This window comes from Ascaphus truei, chromosome 2 (genome assembly GCF_040206685.1).
Source record: "Ascaphus truei isolate aAscTru1 chromosome 2, aAscTru1.hap1, whole genome shotgun sequence".
Taxonomy (NCBI): Eukaryota; Metazoa; Chordata; class Amphibia; order Anura; family Ascaphidae; genus Ascaphus; species Ascaphus truei.
In genome coordinates, this window is record NC_134484.1 from 476,734,212 (window position 1) to 476,755,895 (window position 21,684).

General features: G+C 48.1%; 1 protein-coding gene across 4 annotated transcripts in view; it reads left to right on the plus strand.

Moving 5' to 3' along the window:
- Positions 1–6,810, plus strand: part of LOC142488005 (uncharacterized) — a 34,802-nt gene extending 27,992 nt beyond the window's left edge. For all 4 annotated transcript variants that reach the window (XM_075588311.1, XM_075588309.1, XM_075588312.1 and 1 more), the window contains exon 9: positions 5,512–6,810. In XM_075588311.1, the coding sequence (XP_075444426.1) occupies positions 5,512–6,692 (1,181 nt within the window). In that variant the 3' untranslated portion in view covers positions 6,693–6,810. The remainder of the gene's footprint in view (positions 1–5,511) is intronic.
- The last annotated feature ends 14,874 nt before the right edge of the window (positions 6,811–21,684 follow it).

Consider the following 21,684-nt stretch of genomic DNA (forward strand, 5'->3'; position numbering starts at 1 on the left):
CCCGGAATTTAAGACCCCAAATTACACTGATCAGACCCCTGAATACACAAGGATGTCCCATAAAGCAAAAAACCAAAACGGACAGGGAGTCTCAAAGTATTTTACCCCGTCTAAACAGAGATGCGACACGGGCACAAAAAAACAAGATGGCGCCTCCCCGCCCGGAGCACGAGGGTCACGCCCACAGCAACAGACCGAGATCGCCCTGCCGAAATGCTGGTCACAGAGTAGGGGATCACTAAGTCATATCTGTAGGCACTCCACAGTAAACTATACCGATCCCTGCAGGCCGACCTGAGAGAAGCGGTCGATGAGTTAAAACTGGACATATAAGGCCTCACCAAACGAACCACGACATTGGAGGCCAGGCTGGAGGAGGCCCTAACAAACCAGAAAGAAGCTGATGAGGAAATAGCCCGGCTGGGTGCAGAGGTGAGCTCCCTGAGGGATGGTCTCGAGGACCAAGAGAACCGGGACCGCCGCCAGAACATCAGGATACGCGGCATCCCTGAAGCGGTCCTCCCTAGCCACCTCCGAGAATACCTCAAAGATTTCTTTACAACCATGTGTGATGACCTGGAGGAGAGGGAGCTGGAAATTGATAGGGCTCATCGCGCCCTAGGCCCGAGGTCGGATGACACCAACAGGAGAAGGGACATGATCGTCCGCCTACATAGCTATATGGCCAAAGAGAAGATCGTGAGCGCCTGCCGTGAGAAGGACCCTATACAGTTCCAGGAAGAACCCCTCCAAGTCTTTAATGACTTGTCAAAAACAACGATCATCCGACGCAAGGGACTGCGCCCTCTAACTCTATTGTTACATGATAACGGAGTAAAATATAAATGGGGGATCCCTTTTAAACTGACCATACATCACAAAGGGAAATTCTACACTATACGATACCCTGAAGACATGACTCCACTGGCCCGAGCTCTTGGACTAACTCCCCCTGCTTCCTGGGCTGCCGAAGAACACCACCCCCAGAGCCAGAAGCCTGAAGACCCCCCTGTGCGAGCATCGGAGAGACTCGCGGGGCAGAAGCAGACGAAACCGAAGTAACAGCCCCGGAGAAGCGCTACATCCCCGCAGACTTGGAGGTGCCGGCCGCTTCCGCCTAGCTTTGGACTGCATCCCCCTGCGGTAAGAAAACCCCTGGAGGTACTCACCTAAGACGGACTTACCGCAACCCAGAGGGATACTGCGACGTGGGCTACAATACACCAACACCGGCAGACAGCAAGACTCCCGCGAGAACCCTACCCCCCCCCCCCCCCCCCCCCTTCACCTTTTTTTTTTTTTTTTTTTACCGGAGCGCCTTACCTTCCCGCGACTGAGGGAGGGAGGCCGCTTTGCCCCCTGATTCCGACGCCTGGGATTCGGGTTGGGTATGTGGCTTGTTGCTGTGACAGCAACGCGATCACGTGTCACACATGGCCCGTGGAATACACGGAAACAGCTGCCTCTCTCCCGAACTCTGAACCCCCCGGGACCCAGGCTGAGGGACATCCACCAGACGGGTCTGTAACCTAGAGTAGTAAAACACAAAAGCGCACCAAGGGTCAAGATTTAATAAAACAATGTAGTAAAATAACAAGTAAAAACTTACATATAAGAATATATAAGTCCAGTAGAGCAGTGCATGGGCAGCAGTCCTGGTGGAATCCTAGGCGTAGGGGGCAGGTGCTGAGGCTTACGGATCAGTCCCGCGCGCTGGGGCTGGTTTGCTCGGCACCACGTTGTTGTAACTTCTGGGTTGCGGCTTCTCGCAGGACCCGTTTATGGTAGCCCACCACGATCGCCGGTTCTCCAGCATGAAATTCACTCAGGCAGACCGAAAGAGTCTCTAGCTGTTTGTAGGAGTGCTGGGGCTTATTCCACCAATTGACTGTATACCGATAGCACTGTGTGAGCTCCGCAACGCGTTTCACATGATACTGTGCTTCATCAGGCAGTGCTTCACCCCCTAAAACACCTTACAGATAATAACCGCAAAGGTAATTAAGGGGTTAAGCCACACTGGCCCGATAATCTTGGATTAATCCCTTTTCTCCAGATTTTACACCAAATGATCACTGTAATTTGCTCGCTCATACTAGAGAAGATTGTGCCATACTGTATATACACTAAGCAGTCTTGTACCATGAGAAATCTTGCAGTGCTAGAAGTCACCTTCCAGCTCCTTCATGTAAATCTCCTGTATGGTGTCTTCCAGCTCCGCATACACAGGTGTGTGTGTGTATATATATTTTTTTTTGCATAGCCTCACCAAGGTATCCGCTGCTTTACAGAATTAGCAAGACAATACAGGGAGTTAATATACAAAGTTTCACAAGTGCATTACACTGGAGGTTAAACACTGGGGACTAGAGAATCCCTGACCTACAGAGATTACAATCTAAATGGAATAAAGGGAGATTTACAGAATACAATAAGAGTAAGTGCAATATAAAACAAAGTCAGGGAAGACGAAAGTGCATCAGAAGTGCAAGGACTAGCCAGGGGCCCAAACTAAGCAATTAATTGAAGAGATGAGATTTCAGGCATTGCTTGAAGATTGGTAGGGATGTGGATTGGTGAAGGCTGAGGTGGAGGGAGTTGCACAGCAAGGAGACAGGTTTTAGATGTGAGAGTACTGTAGAGACATATGGAACAGAGAGGAGACAGCCCTAAGCAGAGCTAGAAGGGGTATAGAAGGAGGTGAGAGCTAAGATGTAAGATGGGAAAGTAGAATCTCGTTCTCTCTACTGTATATTCTACTAAGTACACAGTGTTTGATGGGGAGAAACTTAAAGGATCTCATGAGAAGAGGACTAGAGACAGACCAAAAATTTAGTGAGAGAATTCTAGTAACGGCATTTTGAATAGTTTGTAGAGTATGGCATTTGGGAGATGGGAAGGCCAGAGAGGAGAACGTTTCCATAGTTGGAAGATGAGGGTATGCAGGAGAGTTTTAGGAGAGGGCAGACTGTGGAAACATTGCAGAGGGAAAATCTGCCAGATTCATCAACAGCCTGAATGTGAGAGGAGAAGGAAAGAGAGGAGTCAAATATTACACCAAGGGTGCTTGGGAAATAATATGAATAGTATTTGTGACTGACAAAATATGACACAAAATGGAGCAGTTTAGTTTATGTGGGTCTTACGGCAGAAGATTACATGGGCAGTGTAGTCACTGCATCACTTAGATTGTAAGCTCTCCAGGGCAGGGATTTCCATTCATATTGTCTGATTGTGTTTGTTGCACTTATTGTATTATAATTCCCTGTACTGTACTGTTTCTGCTGTAAAGCGCTGAGTACACTGTGGCGTTATATAAAGACATACATGGGCAATTCCCTGTATGGTTTAGTTTATATTATTATTTTACTTTTTTTAAATGGTTATTTTATTGGGTAGTTGATATTATTAACGCACTAATATGATAAGGCACTCCTGGTCTAACTTTACATCTCATGGACATTTTCAATGTTAATAATCTTTTGGAAGATAGTACATGTACCCTTAAATAATGAAGGGACTCCTCTTCCTTAATGTTACTTTTATGTCTAAAGCACTTATTCCCATGATCTGTTATTTATATTATCTGTTATTTATTTAATTACCACATGTATTACTACTGTGAAGCGCTATGTACACTAATGGCGCTATATAAATAAAGACATACAATACAATATAGTAATGAATACAAGTTATATATGTATCAAAATTATTTCACTTGAGAGCTGCTATAAATAAATTTCAAGTCTTCGGGGACTGTAACGAAAATGGGCTAATCAGCGCATTCATAAAGGCAGTATGCTCGGCTGGTTACCCCTATTTCGTATTGGGGATGAAGGGGATAATTTTATATGCACCATACATGTACTATTTTTCCCTCTGTCCCTTATGGTCCCCATTTTGCAGGACTGTATATGTCTGCGGTAATGTATTACATGGTATACAGGCATTACTGGGTTTTGGACACAAGATGTCGCTGCGAGCGCCAAACCGCAAGTTAATTGGAGGAGCGTGGCGCAGTCTCTTTGTTCCATTGAGAGGTATAGGTATCCATTAGTGAGGCTGGAAATCGTAACCGCAAGGTCAATTGAATCAAAGGGTTGTGGTTTTCAGTCTCAAGTGGTTATCAGATACAATGTATCCCCGTCCCGGTTAGTAGCGTAACTTGCAAGGCAGCCGGCAATTGACATGGGAACTCAGTTAACCGCAAGTCAATTGACGCGAGAAGCCCATACCCCAGCATTGCCAGTCCAAGGAGAAGCCCCAACCCGGGAACGGTTAGCACTCTGAAATTTGGTGTGCAGCCCCAGAGTAACACCCCAAGCACACACACATTAAAATTATAAATTTGGGATAAGTAAAACATATATTTTTAATAAAGTGTATTTTTGGTTGCAGTTTTAAAAGTACATGCAGGGTACATTTTTTCTGTTTGCCTTTGATATGCAACTATTGACCAAATGCTTTTACATACATGAGCTGGGGGCACTTCCTTCTCAAACTTCATAGACCCCCCCCGTCCCCCCCCCCCGTTGAGGCAGCGCTTATGGGTCTAGGGAAGATTTGCAGTTGAAAGCCCCCAGAGCTGCAAAGTGTGAAATAGCCGGGATGGTTGCTGAATGAGAGATCCTGGGCTAGTTCACACCTTGCGGGCAACTCCTAGCCTGGGAGACGCCAGGTAAAAAAGGGAGTACACATTTGTTAAGCAGCCAAGGTGTCCATGTCGCACAGGCGCTGTATTAACCGGAAATCCCTATAGTGCCCACTCTGCAAACTGTGGGCAAGTTGGGGATTGGTGAATGGGAAAATTCCCATGAGAGGGATTGGGTGGGTATGATAGAGATGTTCTCAGACCCTATATACATGCCTCCCGAGCTATCCCCGTTGTCTTTCGTCTTTGTTCTACAATGTGAACGAATTTCCACTTTGCTTCTACAAGCGGATGAGAGCAGCAGCAACGATTTCTGAACGCAATGAGTTAATTACAACGGAACCAAGGACACAACTCTGCTTCAGAATTTCGTTAATGTTGGGGGTTATCTAACGAACCTTAACGCACCAGAACGAACTTTGCAATATTCACGGACTTATTGGGTTGGCAAAGTGTGCCCCTTGCAACAGGACTGCATTTTAAAAGACAATATTCGGGTGCATTGTTTTACTTCTAGACATTCTATCCCGTTCTCTCCCTCAGTGTTTTGTCAAGTATATTCTAAGGTTGTCGTGCGTCTGTCTATTAAGGAAATAAATGTCAGTTTATTTTGCTCAACTTGTGTGCTCAATCTCGTACCCCAAAATATAAAATTGTTGATCAGGTCAGTCCTCCGTGACAGGGACCACCACCAAAGTCATTAGGGACCACAATTTTAAAACCCTGGGTACAAAGAAAATTAACAAAATAAAGTATTGGTAAAGTACGTTCTTCAGTTTTTTGGATTTGTAATTTGCTTTCAGTTATTTGATTTACAGATTGAAAACATTTGTTCTGTGTTTTTTGTTTACTTCTGTTAGAGAACGGCCTGAATGGGGAACAGAACTTGAGCTCTGATACATCCAGAAGCTGTCTGACTCCTCGCAGCCCAGAAGTGCCAAAAAACAATGATTCCTGCCACATTTTGGACACGTACAAGGAACAAGTGCCACACGATGGTGAATTTACAGACCGTGTACAGCACACAGCGGAAACGGACTCTAAATATGGGTCCAGCAAAAGGAATGAGAGGGATTTAAGAAGCCGTGGTGCTCAGCCTTTTCTCTGTTGTGAGTGTGGCAAAAGCTTCTCACTGAACAAGGACCTGCTCACACACGTTTGTGTCCCCAGTAGAGAGCAAACCTTTACATGTACAGATAGTGGGAGCAGTTTCTCACTGAAGGGGAAACTTCTTTCACAGCAGATTATTCAGACAGCAGTGACTCCTTTTACTTGTACAGTGTGTGGGAAACAGTTAAGTACTATGAATGCCCTCCTCAATCACCAGAGGATTATTCATTCAGGAGAGAAACCATTCACATGTACAGAGTGTGGGAAACAATTCAGTAAGAAGGGCAACCTCCTCATGCACCAGAGGACTCATACAGGGGAAAAACCATTCATATGTACAGAGTGTAGTAAAAGCTTTTCTCGGAAGGATAGCCTCCTCAAACATGTGTTGATTCATACAGGGGAGAAACCATTCACATGTACAGTGTGTGGGAAAAGCTTTTCTCGGAAGGATAGCCTCCTTAAACATGTGTTGATTCATACAGGGGAGAAACCATTCACATGTACAGAGTGTGGGAAACAATTCACTGCTCAGAGCAGCCTCGTCACACACCAGAGGATTCATACAGGGGAGAAACTATTCAAATGTACAAAGTGTCGGAAACAATTCCATGAAAAGAGCAACCTCCTCAGGCACCAGAGGATTCATACAGGAGAGAAACCATTCACATGTACATACTGTGAGAAACATTTTAGTTTTAAGGGCAGCCTCCTCTTGCACCAGAGGATTCATACAGGAGATAAACAATTCACCTGTACAGAGTGTAGTAAAAGCTTTTCTCGGAAGGCGCACCTCCTCCAACATGTGTTGATTCATACAGGGGAGAAACCATTCACATGTACAGAGTGTGGGAAAAGCTTTTCTCAAGAGATCCACCTCCTCAAACACCACAGGATACATACACTGGAGAAACCATGTCCATGTACATAGTGTGGGGAAAGCTCCTTACACATGAGAGGATTCATACATGAGATAAAACATTTGATTGTTCAGAGGAGGATTGGGCAATATACCAGTAGCATAGTAATAAAAATGGCCGGTAACTCAATACTTACCATTCCTTATTAACATGGCATTCCTATCTGTGGCTGCAGAGTGGAGGTGGGTCTGAAAGAGAGGCGTTTGGGATAGGGACTGTGTCAGAGAGATGACTGAGTGTGGTTCTAGTAGAGACTGGAGCGGGTCTGGAAGCTCCATGACTTTCACATACTGTAGCTATAAGGAATCCTGCTGGTAATCTCACTCTCCCCCCTCCCCCCTTAATAACCCCATTCTCCCTCTCTTCTCCGCATCTCTCACCCATGCCTCTTGACCCCTCCTTCCCCATACCCATTAACCCACGCCTCCCCATGCCCTATTAGTGTACAGGAGAAGGGGGTAGGGGTGCAATTATAAATGGTGAAGAAAAGGCCTTAGTGGGAGTGTAGTTTTTATGCAACATTTTTATTAAACAATGTTTCATTCTTAAAATTAAAATAATCTAAAATATATTTGCTTTTTCACAATTTATTAAAAATTAAATGCATTTGTAGAAGAAATGTTTTGCAATAAATTACCTTAAATATTTTGACGATATTTTGTTTTCTATTGGATGTTAATATCTTGATGAATATTTGTATCACGATAAATTACTTAATATTGTTGTATTGTATGTCTTTATTTATATAGCTATGAAAAGGAAGGATCCAGTGCTCCACGGATTTAGCAAAAGTTCAAATTTATTGCACCATACACAACGACCGCTTTTACCTTAGTAGGTCTTTCTCAAGGGAAAAGGCATAATGCTAAAGACAAAAACAAGAGTATATATACCCCCCACAATCACTAATAAAGTGATAAACACCAGACAGCTGAACAAATAGCAATCAGCACAAAGTTCAAATTGACAGTCTTATCTTTAGGCTTCAGATTGGCTGTAACATCATCCCTCGGCTGTTTCTTGAAATCCCCACTGCTGCTTCTGATCCTCATTGATTCTGGATGATACTGGAAGTGCGTCACGCGCATGCGCTGTCGTGCGTTCCACGCATCCATTTCCGCGTTCCAGCGTCGTCACTCCTCATCCGGTTTGGTCCTTCAGCCGAAATCCTGCGAGGTTACGGCCCTCCTTCACATCCTGGTATCTTTTGCATTTGCATGCCGATCTCCACAGGTCTGTCCAGCAGTGGGATTCAGCCGGTTCGCACCGGTTCGTGCGAACCTGTACCTAAATTTTCCTCAGTTCGCTGAACCGGTGCGAGAAGGGAGAGAGCAGAGCTTCTGCTAAGGGGCTGGGCAGCTTGCTCCATCCTGATTGGCTGTTGCTGTGTATTGCAGCCAATCAGGAGAAGGTGGCAGGAGCCTGGGGGTGGGGCCAAAGAGCAGTGAAAAAACGTGCAGCAGACAGAGGTGAGTCTGTGTCCTGCGTGTCTCCTGTGTGCTGTGTCTCCTGCTTGTGACTGTGTGCTGTCTCGTGACTGTGTACTGTGTCTCCTGCCTGTGTCCGTTTGCACTGGTTGCAGGCTGCACTTATTTGCAGGGGTGTGAGGAGGGTGGCTGGGGGAGGTGTGAGGGGGGGGATGGGGGAGATGTGAGTGGGGGCTGGGGGAGATGTGAGGGGGCTATGTGAGATGTGTCTGGGTGAGATGTGAGGGTTATGTGAGATGTGTCTGGGTGAGATGTGAGGGGGCTGGGAGAGATGTAAACGGGGGCTGGGGGAGATGTGAGGGGGGGTTGCGGGAGATGTGAGAGGGCTGGAAGACGTGTGGGGGGCTGGAAGACATGTGAGGGGAGCTGGAAGACATGTTTGGGGGAGATGTGAGGGGGGCTGTGTTTTGTGTGTGGCCTGCCTGTGTCCTGTGCAGTTTGCCTGCTTGTGTAGTTTGCATGTGTCCATTTGTATTTGCACTGGTTCCCCGTGGTCTCTAACACCCCCCACCCCCATGTCTCTTTCCCCCTGGTCCCTCTCCCTCCCTGGTCTCTCTCTTCCCCCCGTCTTTCTCCCCCCTTCTCTCTTTCTCCCCTTTTCTCTCTCTCCCTCCCCCCTTCTCTCTCTCCCCGTCTTTCTCTCCCCCGTCTCTCCCCGTCTCTCTCTCCCCCGTCTCTCTCTCCCCCTCTTCTCCCCCCCTCTTCTTCCCCCCTGCCCCCCTCCGTGAGAGTGAACCTGTTGCTAAACATTTTGAATCCCACCACTGGGTCTGTCCTCCACAGGGGCTGTCGTCTTTATGAATCCATCGCCATCCTCTTCTTAATGAGTGGGGATTATATCAGAAACGGTCCATTTCTTTTATTCAAAGAAATAAAAAGCACAATCTCGTTCAGCCTTGGTGGAAAAAGAAATAAAGATGTCAGGAATATGTTGTTTCATGCTAATGATTACTCCCATGTGTAATAAAATCTTTAAACATGGAATCCTTGAGCAAATATTTATATATGCGTTTTTTACACATATTATATATTAACAGAGGTCAACTGGCAGCAACAACCACCACATCACACGACAAGTCACCTTTTAGACAAATAACAACCAAATGAGATCTAATCATTTAATCCCTTAGGTTGTACTGTGTCTAACGTGAACGTCCAAAAGGTTTCACGTTGTAACAGTAGAGTGTCTCTATCCTGACCTGTATTTGCTATCTTAATGTGTTCAATGCCCATTATTCTCAATGATGAGGTAGTGTGTCTATGCTCTATACAGTGGGTAATCAATACCGTGTCATCCGACCTGTCTTTTATGCTCAATGTACCTCGTCTTGAGCATCCTATTGGTTTTGCCGACGTACATTAGCCCACATGGACATTTAATTGTGAACACGACATGGGTAGTAGTGCAGGTGATTCTATTGCATATCCTGTATTTTTTGCCACTTCTAGGATGGACAAATTCACTACCTACAATCAAGCTGTTACAGACTGAGCAGCTATAACACCTAAAGCAGTCCGGCCTAGGTTCACTCATAAAATGTGGTATAACATAATGCTCACTTCTATCTGCTTTAATTAAAATATCAATACCTTTTGAACCAGCAGCACCGGTAATACTGTTATGTATATAATATTCATGGTGTGCAGCATATCATTGTTTTTTAACCATTGTTTTTTGTTTATTTATATAGCGCCATTCATGTACATAGCGCTTCACAGCAGTAATACATGTGACAATCATATAAATAACTCAAAGGGAAGAAGTGCTTTAGACATAAAAGTAACATTTAGGAAAAGAAGTCCCTGTTCCAAAGAGCTTACAATCTAATTGGTTGGTAAGAACAACGTACAGAGACAGTAGGAGGGCGTTCTGGTAAGTGCATCTGCAAGGGGCCAAGGTTTATGAATGAGGTGAACAAAATATATTGTGCGCAGCTAATAAACCTCTAGTGATAACAGTGATCAGATGTGTAATAACATATACCCTTCTAATTTAAACCATAAGATAAAACCACAGTGTGATAAATAAAGAATTTTTTACATAACCGTGCAATGTGGAAAATAAAGCGTCTGCTGCTATGAAACAAGGGGTGGCTCGGCACCCCCCAAACACTAAGGATATGGAGACAAAAAAACAGCGCACAACGCAAATAGTGAAGTATGAAAATAACAAGTGTATATTCGTAAAAGGGATAAATATTCTGCGTACATCAAGGTACTAGGACATAAGCGTTGAGTGTGTACAACACACAAGTTACCAATCAGCAGCTGATAGTACAGGAGTCAGGAGCTTGTTTCCTTCAGCAAGAGTCTGGGGCAGCAGCTGTGATGTTTTCCTTCTCAGGGACACCTCTGCACTCGATCACCGCCTCATAGGAGATCTCCCCTCTAGTCAGCTGGGCTCCAGGTAAGTCAAGCGATCTGCGGCTTACAGTCACACTCAGAAGGTCCTCAGATTGATTAATAAGGACTTAGAAGATTCATACAGTTCTCCAGTCAGTGCAGCCACAGACGGAGACAAGTCAGCTGGCTGGGAGCACAACTGCAGTATGCCACGCTGTCGCTCCGTGCGGGGGCGCTGCGGAGTGACGTCACAGTCACGATTCCAAGGTTTATACAACAAGAGTGGAAAATCGTCCTGAAAGTGCCCAATATGCACAAAAATAATAAAATAGCAAAAAAACACATAGACCAAGGTATATCCTACGCATTTCGGAGTAAAAACTACTTCCCTGTTGTGCTCCCAGCCAGCTGACTTGTCTCCGTCTGTGGCTGCACTGACTCTTGCTGCAGGAAACAAGCTCCTGACTCCTGTACTATCAGCTGCTGATTGGTAACTTGTGTGTTGTACACACTCAACGCTTATGTCCTAGTACCTTGATGTACGCAGAATATTTATCCCTTTTACGAATATACACTTGTTACTTTCATACTTCACTATTTGCGTTGTGCGCTGTTTTTTTGTCTCCATATCCTTATGAATGAGGTGTAAATGTTATGGTGGGAAGTTTTTTTTGTTATTAACCAAACTTAGTTCAGAGTGTTGGAAACAATTCAGTACAAAGTGTAACTTCCTGACACACCAGGGAATTCACACAGGAGAGAAACCATATGCTTGTTCAGAAACATTTCAGTAATAGGGGAGACTGCCTGTCACACCCAAGTATTTACACAGGAGAAACCATTTGCTATTTCAGTGTGGGGAACAATTCAGTGTTGAGGGTCACCGCTTCAGAAACCAATGAATTCATGCAGGGGAGAGGCCTTTCACATGTACAGAGTATTTGAAAAACTTTTCTTGGATGAATGACACCTCACATTTTTTAAAGGGGCACCCTTGTTACACCAGCAGATTTACACAAGGGAGCACATTTTTAATTGTACAGAATGTGAGAACATGTCAGTACTGAGAGGCACCTCAACACACACCAGACAATTCATAGAAGTGGATTATATCGTAATCAATTCCATAAAAGGAAGCCAGACCTTAGTCACCAGAACATTTACACAGGGGAGAAACCTTTCACATGTGCAGAGTGGATAAAAATTTTCTCAGTAAGGAAACCTTCTCACCCAAGTGTTTACACAGGTAACATTAACAAGCATCTTGTGTGTACAGAGTAGAAAAAAATTATACAGTATGTATCCTTATTGGTCCTTTGCTCTGTCAAAAAATAAATTATGTGATAGGATATTTTAATTGGACTAAATGTGTACAGTATACAACTTTTCAAACCTCACAAGATTTGTCTTACACCGTCACACCTAAAGATACCCTGTAAAGTTCAAAAGTTTGTGTATTGTAAACCATCCTTGTTACAATAAAAGTATCATACAACCTAATATTTTATTCTCCTTTCCCCCCTGTATGTGTGGACATTGGGGGGAAATACTTTAAGATGAAGTGGAGCCTCCCAATGCACTATATGTCTACATAGGGGAGAATCCTATGTGGGAACAAAAAGATTACCTTACCAGGTACTAGCATTAGCACACACAAGAGAAGCGTTTTGTATGTGTAGCCCTTTTTCTGAACACTCCCAAAGGGACTACTGGTCACTGTACACAGCCTGTGGCTCCAGGAGAACTGAGCCTCCGCTAGCTGGGAGCCTGGGGTAATACTTATAGCGCAGCGCCTCCACTTACCCAGGATCCACGTCATGTAGGATTCCCCTGATCAAGAAACATACCAACACGATGCGTGCAACCAAATTTTACTTTGTGCAATAATAACCTTATACTTTATAGGAACCGTGGCAATAACACAAAACGCATACACCTATAATACACTACTATACTTGTACTCTAACGCCGCTAACTGATAATGTCCTTATAGCATAAGTGGCTCGGCCACACCCCTAGGGAATATTGTCCTGTACAATAGTGGCTCAGCCACGCTCTTATGAGTATGTCTCTGTCCCGTCACCGCGTGCCCCACACACCGTGTCCATGCAATAATGATAGAACGATAGCTTTGTCTACTTAGGCCTTTAGCCACTCGCTTAGTGTCCCTAAAGAGTTACGCCTAAGGCAGGATCAGCGCCTGTTGACCGGTGTTGGTGCACTTGATGTAAATTGTACCTTCCGGTCACGGCAGTGACCGGCACTACTTCACAAAGGATCAGACGCATCCGACCCTTGACCTCCAGATGTCGCGGTGTCCAGCCGTCTGGTCCCAGATGACTGCAACCGCCGCAACTCTGTGCTGTGTCCCTAACCAGTATACAGTAAGGTGACACTCCCTTCCACTATAGGACGTCCCTGCAGCACAGCAGCCTACTGTGACTCAGGGGATACTCCTAAGGGCCTGCGGGGATAGCTGTCCTATGCAGGCGGGTCACAGACCCCCTGCACTCACACTATCTCCTTCAGCTCCTTCCAGATCTCCTCTGACTAGCGTGGTCTCTCCCCCACGCTTCCCTTTCCTTTTTCCGTAATACTAGCCTTCCGATTGGTTCCTCCCGTCAGGTGACCCCTCTAGGGCTCATGGGAGTTGAAGTTCCTCCACGGATCCTTTTCCTTACAGGCCTGTCATTTGCGCGCTTCCATTGCGCATGCGCGACCTTTCCACTCTATCAGTGCCCTCTGCAAGGTTGCGCAACAACATGGCGGCGCCCTGTACTAACGTGCCGCCGCGGAACCTGCCACACTCCCTCCAAGCACACATATGGTTCCTAACACACCCTTACATATGTATACGCTGTGGGAAAAGCTTCTAACATAATGGGAGCATCTACACACTCACTGGTTCATACAAAGTAGAAGCCTTTGTCTTCAGAGACTATGGAAATAAATTTAGCCAGAAGGTAAGACTCCCCCTACATCAGAAAACTCACAAAGGGTAGAAGCCATTTGTCTCTTGGGACAAAGTGTATGGATAACTTCTAAGAGACCATGGAACACATGCATCACCTTAACACAGCAAATGTTGCATTTCTCCTTCCTTGAATAAAACATAATAGATGACTGCATATACTGATGTCTCAGTACTGGACCACAGAGGAAAAACAGAAAACTTGTTTTAACAATTATATTTTCAATATTTAACCCCCTGAGTGTGGCCCCATACAAGATCTACATGAGTTTGCAGACCCACTGGAATGAGGACTCACATACAGTAGCACCTATGTCACAAGGGGTAAAAGCACTCCTGTGTCTTGTGGGGCTCAGAGGGGGGTGACATTGTAAGGAATCTGCTCCTGGGTTTGGTGGAAACCCTTTCCTTACAGAACTGTGCTGTTTACAGACAACCTCCTCTTACATCCTCCTGTGCTGGCAATTACTGCAGTCCTGCCTCGGTGCTCTCTCACTGGAGGAATGCCCTCACACCTCTCTCCAGGGATTGGCCCGCTGGCCTTTATATACTGTTCTCCCCTCAATGCTTCACTGCCGAGCATAGTCCTTTGTCATAGGATGTAACTGTGTTTGCCACATGCTACCTGTTTGGTCGTCCTGTTCTTGTTCCCTGTACCTGGTTCCTAGGGCCCTGCTGTGTATCTCCTTTGCAGAGGCCGTGTCCTGGTTCCTGTGCTGAAGCGGTGGATCCCCAGTGTATCCTTTAGCTCCCTGTTCCGAGGCCTGCTGCCTTTCTCATAGCAGAGGCCTGCGGCCTGCTGCTCTCTCTCTTCGCAGAGGCCTGCTTTGGACTCCTGTGCTGAAGCACTGGTCTGCCAGTGCTGCCCTGCGGTGTGCCTAGTCCAACCTGCATCCTCCCTTTGCTGTGACCGGTACCATGGGCCCTTCCCGCTCCCCGCACAGAGGCCACTCCCCCGCTGCTGCAGCACCTTCGCTGAAGCGGAGCTCACCTGACTTCCCGTTGCCGAACCCCTGCCTGGTTATCGATGTTTCTACTGTCTCCAACCCTGACCTTGCTATGAACGACTACGAACTGCGCAATCCTGAACCGTCTGCGTGGTATAAGGTCGGTGTATTCACATCCCCACCTCAGCCCCGCGGTCCGGTCCCGGTTTGTGGCGAGCAAGTCCGTTACAGACATCCCCCACGATCAAAAGATGGGAGTACCCTAGGAGGAGGAGCTACAGTTAGGTTTGTGGCAGAACTAATGTTATAACGGGGTAAAAAACCTAGAATTAGGTTTAGAGTCACACATGAATTAAGAGTTAGAAACTAAGTTAGAATTGGAAATGTGGTTAGGGATAGAATTAATGTTACAGCTAGAACTAGAGTTATGCTTTATAATAGAAATTTTGAACAGAACAGGAGCGCAGGTCTCAAGATATGTAAGAGAAATAACACAATAGTGCAACACAGATATTCACAATATTCAGAGAGACCTGTAACTAGTGTCAGATGCACTCACAAATTTGTATCCCTTTTCAGCATATTTAAATCAGAATAGATGGTAGTTGTTCACGTGATGGTATATGAGAAATCATGATATTTCTCCAACGTATTTAAACATGCAAGAGATGAGACACAGTACCAACATAGTATAATTACATCAAATACTTTATGTGAGAGCGTAAAATAAAATCGATGCACTCACAAATTGTGCATGGATTACCTCACATTAAAGCTAATAGACTGCACTTTAAGCCCATATTCAGTATTTAACTGTAACTTGAATGTATTTTGGTACACAGCCGAAATAACAAAACTTGTATCAGTGTCCAATTATTTCCAGACCTAACTGTATTAACAGTTTACTGGATGTAGCCAGGTCCCCCTTGCGTACTCACCCCTCCTTTTGGAACGCGAGCCGCGCGTTGTCGTTGTTGCGGCCGGTTGCCGGGGACGCGGTCGGGCCGGTTGCCGGGAACGCGAGCGGGCCGGTTGCCGGGGACGCGATCGGGCCGGTTGCCGAGGCCGCGATCGCGTTGCTGGGGCCGCGGCGGTACGCGGAGCAGGGCGCCGCCATTGCTGGATGCGCTGCGCATGCGCAGGGCGTAGGGGCGTCGGGAGGACTCCAGGGAGATCGCGCATGCGCGAGGAGGGGAGGAAAAAGCCCGCAAAGCCCTAGCCTATGAGAGGAGGGCTCTGCAAGAGGACTTCAAGTCCCATGAGCCTCTGGAGCGGCCCCATGACGCCAGGGAGCCAATAGGGCTGCAGTAACTGCTTGCAACATAGTGATACATTTGGCGGGCTTAGAGCACACTAGTTAGTTGGTGACTGGAGCAGCTAGGGGAAGGAGGTAGGGTGCAGGGGTCTGTGACTCTCTGCACTAGGCCAGCAAATCCCCTAGGCCCCAGATAGCCCTGAGTCATCCTAGCTGAGTCTTGTAGGGACAGGCCCTAGGTTAGGGACCCTGCCCCATTATCTGTTGGCTAGTAGTGTACCACGAACATTGATCGGTTGCTGGGAAAGAGTTGGACTGTTACCAGAAGGGGATCGCCCTTACTGACCCCTCCAGTAGTGGATCCGGGTATCGTGCCAAAGATCGCCTGGATCCTTTGAGAAGTTGCGGCAGGTCCGAGCACTGGAGTGCTCGGCAGGTAAACCACATCCCCACGTGCACCAACAAGGCCTATCACCAGACATAGTGGCTGCGCAGTCACACACACATATTGGTACATGACTTGGGTGTGCGAGACATTTGGGTTGGGTGTACTGGACACGGGGTGGGATCACTCTGGGGAGGTGGTAGCGTCCACCGTGACACCTAGAGGTGGTAGCGTCCGCCGTGGCGCATAGAGGTTAGCGTCCTGCGCGACGCAGTAAGTGGCTCCTCTAGAGAGGGGCACCGGTTATGTAATGTTGTTGTGGTTATAGGTTGTTATGCATGTTAGTAAAGTCGTTAGTAAATATACATGCTGTCTATGTGGTTATTGTGTATTGTCCTGCGAGGAACCCCTCCCCCTCTGGTGGGAGCCATCGCAGGTGGAGGCGCTGCATCATTGTAAGTAATATCCATAGTATAATTGCCCCAGGTTCCCCGTGGCGGAAGCTCAGCCCTCCTGTGAGCCAACAGGTTACGCACCACACTGAGTAACATTGTATGTTCCCTTGCACCCCACATTCTATATGCGATTGGGGGGGGGAAAACCCGTTACATTTGGAGGCGCTGCTGAGATCTTGGCCTGGGGTGCCCTGTTTCTTTTTTTTGGTAGTCCAATTCAACCACCATCATGCCCGTACCGTCAAAGCAAGACGTCCATGAATGGGCCTTAGCGCGCTGCGTGTCCCCAAGGCGCGTGGTTGCAGTGGCGGGAGTACCCACCGACACGGACTGTTACATTGTACGCACCCAAGTGCGGAACTGCCCAGGACTAGCCACTGCCCGGCTGATAGACTTCAAACTAGAGGTCTGTGGCAGAACCACCACCTACCTTATGGCCACCACCCATGACATATGTTCAGAGACTGTCCCGCAGGTATTGAACCTACCTGAACCCTCTACAGAGGACTGTATCCTGATCTATCCTAGCACCCAGGCTCCTGATGACGCGCCCGCGCCCACTGGACCTAGCTCGAGCCACTGGGCCGCCAGTACTCCTCAATGGACTGGCCCCCTCAAGGTCTCCTTCACCCCGAGTGGTATCGGGGGGAACAGCAGCTGGGCGAACAGCCCACCCACTTCACCTACTTCTGATAGGCGATCCGGTGGCGGGCCTTCAAACATGCCTAGTGTAGGAGCGGGACATGGCAGTGGAGATTCTTCCTTGAATCTGATCGCCTCCCAGCTAGTAGAAGCTGTCACCATCTCGACCCAAGCCCAGAACTACCGGAAACTAAAAGCTTTTTCTGGGATTCTACCAACCCCAGCGGGAGAAGAAGGGATCGAGGCCCTGGTCGAATGTCTCCGAGGCCCCGCCGCCCGGCTGGTACGGACTCACCGCAGCGTGGAGGGAGAAGTTACTGCCCAGGTGCTAGTAGAAATGCTCATCCAGTCTTTTGCCCGAAAAGACGACGAGGATGAATTAATGGCTCAGTTCAAAGCTCTTCGCCAAAAGGAAGGACAGGATTTATCGGCCTTCGTTTGCGATCTACAGCTATCCCTGGGGACGCTTCTGGACAAACATATCATTTCCGCGGCCGAGGCAGATCGATACCGCCTCAAACAGTTGCTCAAGGGATCGCTACCGGATCACAACATAGCTATAATGATGCGGGCTGCACCGGCCGCTGTAATACCCCCCAAGTACGGAGAATTAATGGAGTACATCCGAGGACATGAAGTGCAGCAACATTTTCACGAATCAAAGAAACCCAAAGCTACCATCAAGGGTGACCCCGCGGTTCCCGCTGCCCCGAAGGTTAAGAAATCTTCTGCCCCCGAGGAGGAATCGACTCATAAGCCGCCTGCCAAGGAAAGTCGTACCCCTGAGAGGTCATCCTCTGGGTCCAAGGGACGTCCTGAGCATCGCGAAGTAGTTTGCTACAACTGCGGGAAAAAGGGTCACTTCTCTTACAACTGTCCGGAGGGAGAGGACTCTCCGGAAGAAAAACCCCCCGACAGAAGAAACCCAGCCTGGTCGATGGTATGCATAGTACAAACTGCCGAGTCGGGTCCGGAAACCCCATCGGAAACCACAGATGCCCCTGCTGACGCCGGCCCCGGGGATGATGCCTCCCCCCGGGAAGCTCTTAGTCAAGTAGGCCCCGCAGCTATAGTACGGGTGTTACTGGAAGGGATCTATGCGGCGGCACTACTGGACACGGGATCACAAGTGACTATCATATACCGCCCGTTCTATGACCAGCACCTCAGACACTGCCCCCTGAGAGCGGCCGACCATGTAAAGGTACGGGGGCTAAGCAACGAAGACTACCCTATCGATGGGATTGTAAAGGTTGAAATAGAAATACCACAGCTCAATACCGGCAAGAGACACCCCATGCGTGTAGAGGCCCTGGTATGTCCGAAGCCCCAAGACCAGTACAAGTACCCGATCATCTTGGGCACCAACGCGGATATAGTACAAGCGGTGATCCGAGCATATCTGAAAGAGACTAACGAGTTGCCGCTAGCCACCTCTCTCTTAGATCCGGTCCTACGAGAGGAGTGCAACCGGGTATATGCCCTGGAACGCCACGGGGATCTCTACTGCCGCCAATGCGGACTGACGACCATATTACCAGGGGGAGTACAAAAGATGGCCGTCTGGTGTTGTTATCCCGAACGAGATAAGATCGACCAGCTGTTCTCCCTGGAGAGTACACCTGAAGACGAAGAGTTTCAGAGAGGGTATAGGGTACTACCTGAAGTGAGGGAGTGGACGGCTAAGATCCCTCTCCGAACCCACGTGTATGTGCAGAATCTCTCCCCCTTCCCGATGGAATTTGATGCCGACCAGAAGTTAGGGTGCATATACCCAGTCAGTCCTGTAGATACCACGCCTCAGGAGAAGGCGGCAGAAGTGAAGGACCGGTTAGCCGATCTGGAGTTCGACTTCGGTGAGTCGACGCTGTCCAGCAAGTGGAAAGAACGGCTGACAACCCAGCTGCTCCAACGACGACATGTGTTCTCCACGAGCAAGATGGATGTGGGGTGCAGTCGCAGTGCCCAACATACCATTCGACTGAGCGATACCACTCCGTTTCGGGAACGCTCGCGTCGTATTGCCCCGCGTGATGTGGACGATGTGAGGAACGCCATACAAGACATGGAGACCGCTGGGATTGTAACGGGGTCCCGGGGACCCTACGCGTCCCCCATAGTGGTGGTGCGGAAAAAGAACGGGTCCGTGCGACTGTGTGTCGACTATCGAACCCTGAACAACCGTACGACACCAGATCAATACAACCTCCCGCGCATTGAAGAGATCCTGAACGCGCTGAATGGAAGCCAATGGTTTAGCGTGCTCGACCTCCGATCCGGGTACTATCAGGTGCCCATGACTGCGGAAGACCAGGAAAAAACAGCTTTTGTCTGCCCCTTGGGATTCTACCAGTTTACACGTATGCCCCAAGGCATATGTGGGGCGCCTGCTACATTCCAAAGACTGATGGAGAAGACTATCGGAGACATGAGCCCGCGGGAGTGTCTCGTATACCTGGATGACATTATTGTCTTCGGAAGAACTCTAGAAGAGCACGAAGAGCGGTTACTTAAAGTGATAGACCGTCTGGGAAATGAAGGGCTGAAATTGTCACTAGACAAGTGTCGATTTTGCCATACTTCAGTGACCTACGTGGGACACATCGTGTCCGCCCAAGGGATCGCCACCGACCCCGCCAAGGTGGAAGCAGTCGTGAACTGGCCTCGTCCCGAGAATGTCGCGGAGCTGCGATCCTTCCTGGGATTCTGCGGGTACTACCGTCGGTTCGTGGAAGGATACTCTAGTAAGGCGAAACTCCTGAACAACCTGCTGAAGATATACCCCGAAGAAACAGGGAGGAAGACTGTATCTGCTCGCCAACCGTTTGGCGATAAATGGACGTCTGAGTGCGAACAGGCCTTCTCGAAATTGAAGAAATGTCTGACCAAAGCACCGGTGCTGGCGTATGCTGATCCCGAACAACCATACGTTCTGCATGTGGATGCCAGTCTCAATGGACTGGGCGCCGTCCTGCAAAAGAAGCACCCCGAGGGCCTTCGGCCGGTCACCTACATAAGTCGCAGTCTGACCCCCAGTGAACAGAAGTACCCTGTCCACAAGTTGGAGTTTCTGGCTCTCAAGTGGGCTATCACCGAGAAGCTCCATGATTACCTGTACGGTGTTGCCTTCGAGGTAAGGACGGATAACAATCCCCTCACATACGTCAACACCTCGGCCAAATTGGACGCCGCCGGACACCGCTGGCTGGCCGCCCTAAGCAACTACAGTTTCTCCATGAAGTATAAACCGGGACCTTTGAATATAGGGGCTGACGCTCTATCCAGACGACCCGGGCTAAGTGCTATTCCGGACGATGAGGAATGGGAGGAACTCCCAGGACCCGGAGTACGAGCTATGTGTAGCATGGCCGCCATCGTCCACGACCGAGTGGCTTTTTCAGAATTAAGAGTTGCCGACTCATTGGGATGCTGGTCGCAGGCTGTCCCAGCCGCCTACTGCGACCCAAAAGGGATGAACATCTCGCCTGACAAGGTGTTACGGTGGAAGGATCTGGTAGACTATCAAATACGAGATCCTGTTGTCAGTATCATCCGACAGGCCGTTGCCCAACGGAATCCAACCCTTCTGAAGCGGGCACCCAATGATTTAGTGGCCTTGCTCATGCGAGAATGGGACAAGTTCGAAATAGACAATGGCTTACTATATCGGGTGGTGCAATACCACAATCACCCGGATAGGCGACAACTAGTTCTCCCTAAGAATTTACAATACCTGGTGTTGAGGTCCCTACATGATGATCATGGACATCTTGGGATAGAGAAGACCTTTGGGTTGGTCCGAGATCGCTTTTTCTGGCCCAATATGCGAGAGGCTGTTGAACGACACTGTCGCTGTTGTACCAGGTGTATACAGCGCAAGACCCTGCCTACTCAAGCAGCCCCCATGGGCCACCTAAAGAGTTCTGGTCCCATGGACTTGGTGTGTATGGGCTTTCTATGCATTGAGCCGGATAGCCGGGGAATATGCAACGTGTTGGTCATCACGGATCATTACACCCGTTATGCCCAAGCCTTCCCCACGAAAGATCAGAAAGCAATCACTGTTGCAAAAATATTATGGGAAAAGTATTTCATGCACTATGGTCTTCCCAACCGCCTTCATTCCGATCAAGGGCGGGACTTTGAGAGCACATTGATCAGAGAACTGCTCAAAATGCTGAACATTGCAAAATCAAGAACGACCCCGTATCACCCCGAAGGTGATGCGCTGCCAGAACGATTCAATCGAACCTTACTGGACATGCTCGGAACTCTACAGAGCGCGCAAAAATCTGAATGGAGTCGACATGTGGAGGGCCTAGTGCATGCGTATAATTGCACCAGACACGAGTCAACGGGATTCTCCCCTTACTTCCTCATGTTTGGGCGGGAGGCCAGACTGCCAGTGGATGTGCGTCTTAGAGTCTCGACAGATGGGATACATAATGCTACTCATTTCAAATACGTACAAAGACTTAAAGACAGTTTACAGCAGGCCTATCAACAAGCTGAAAAGTC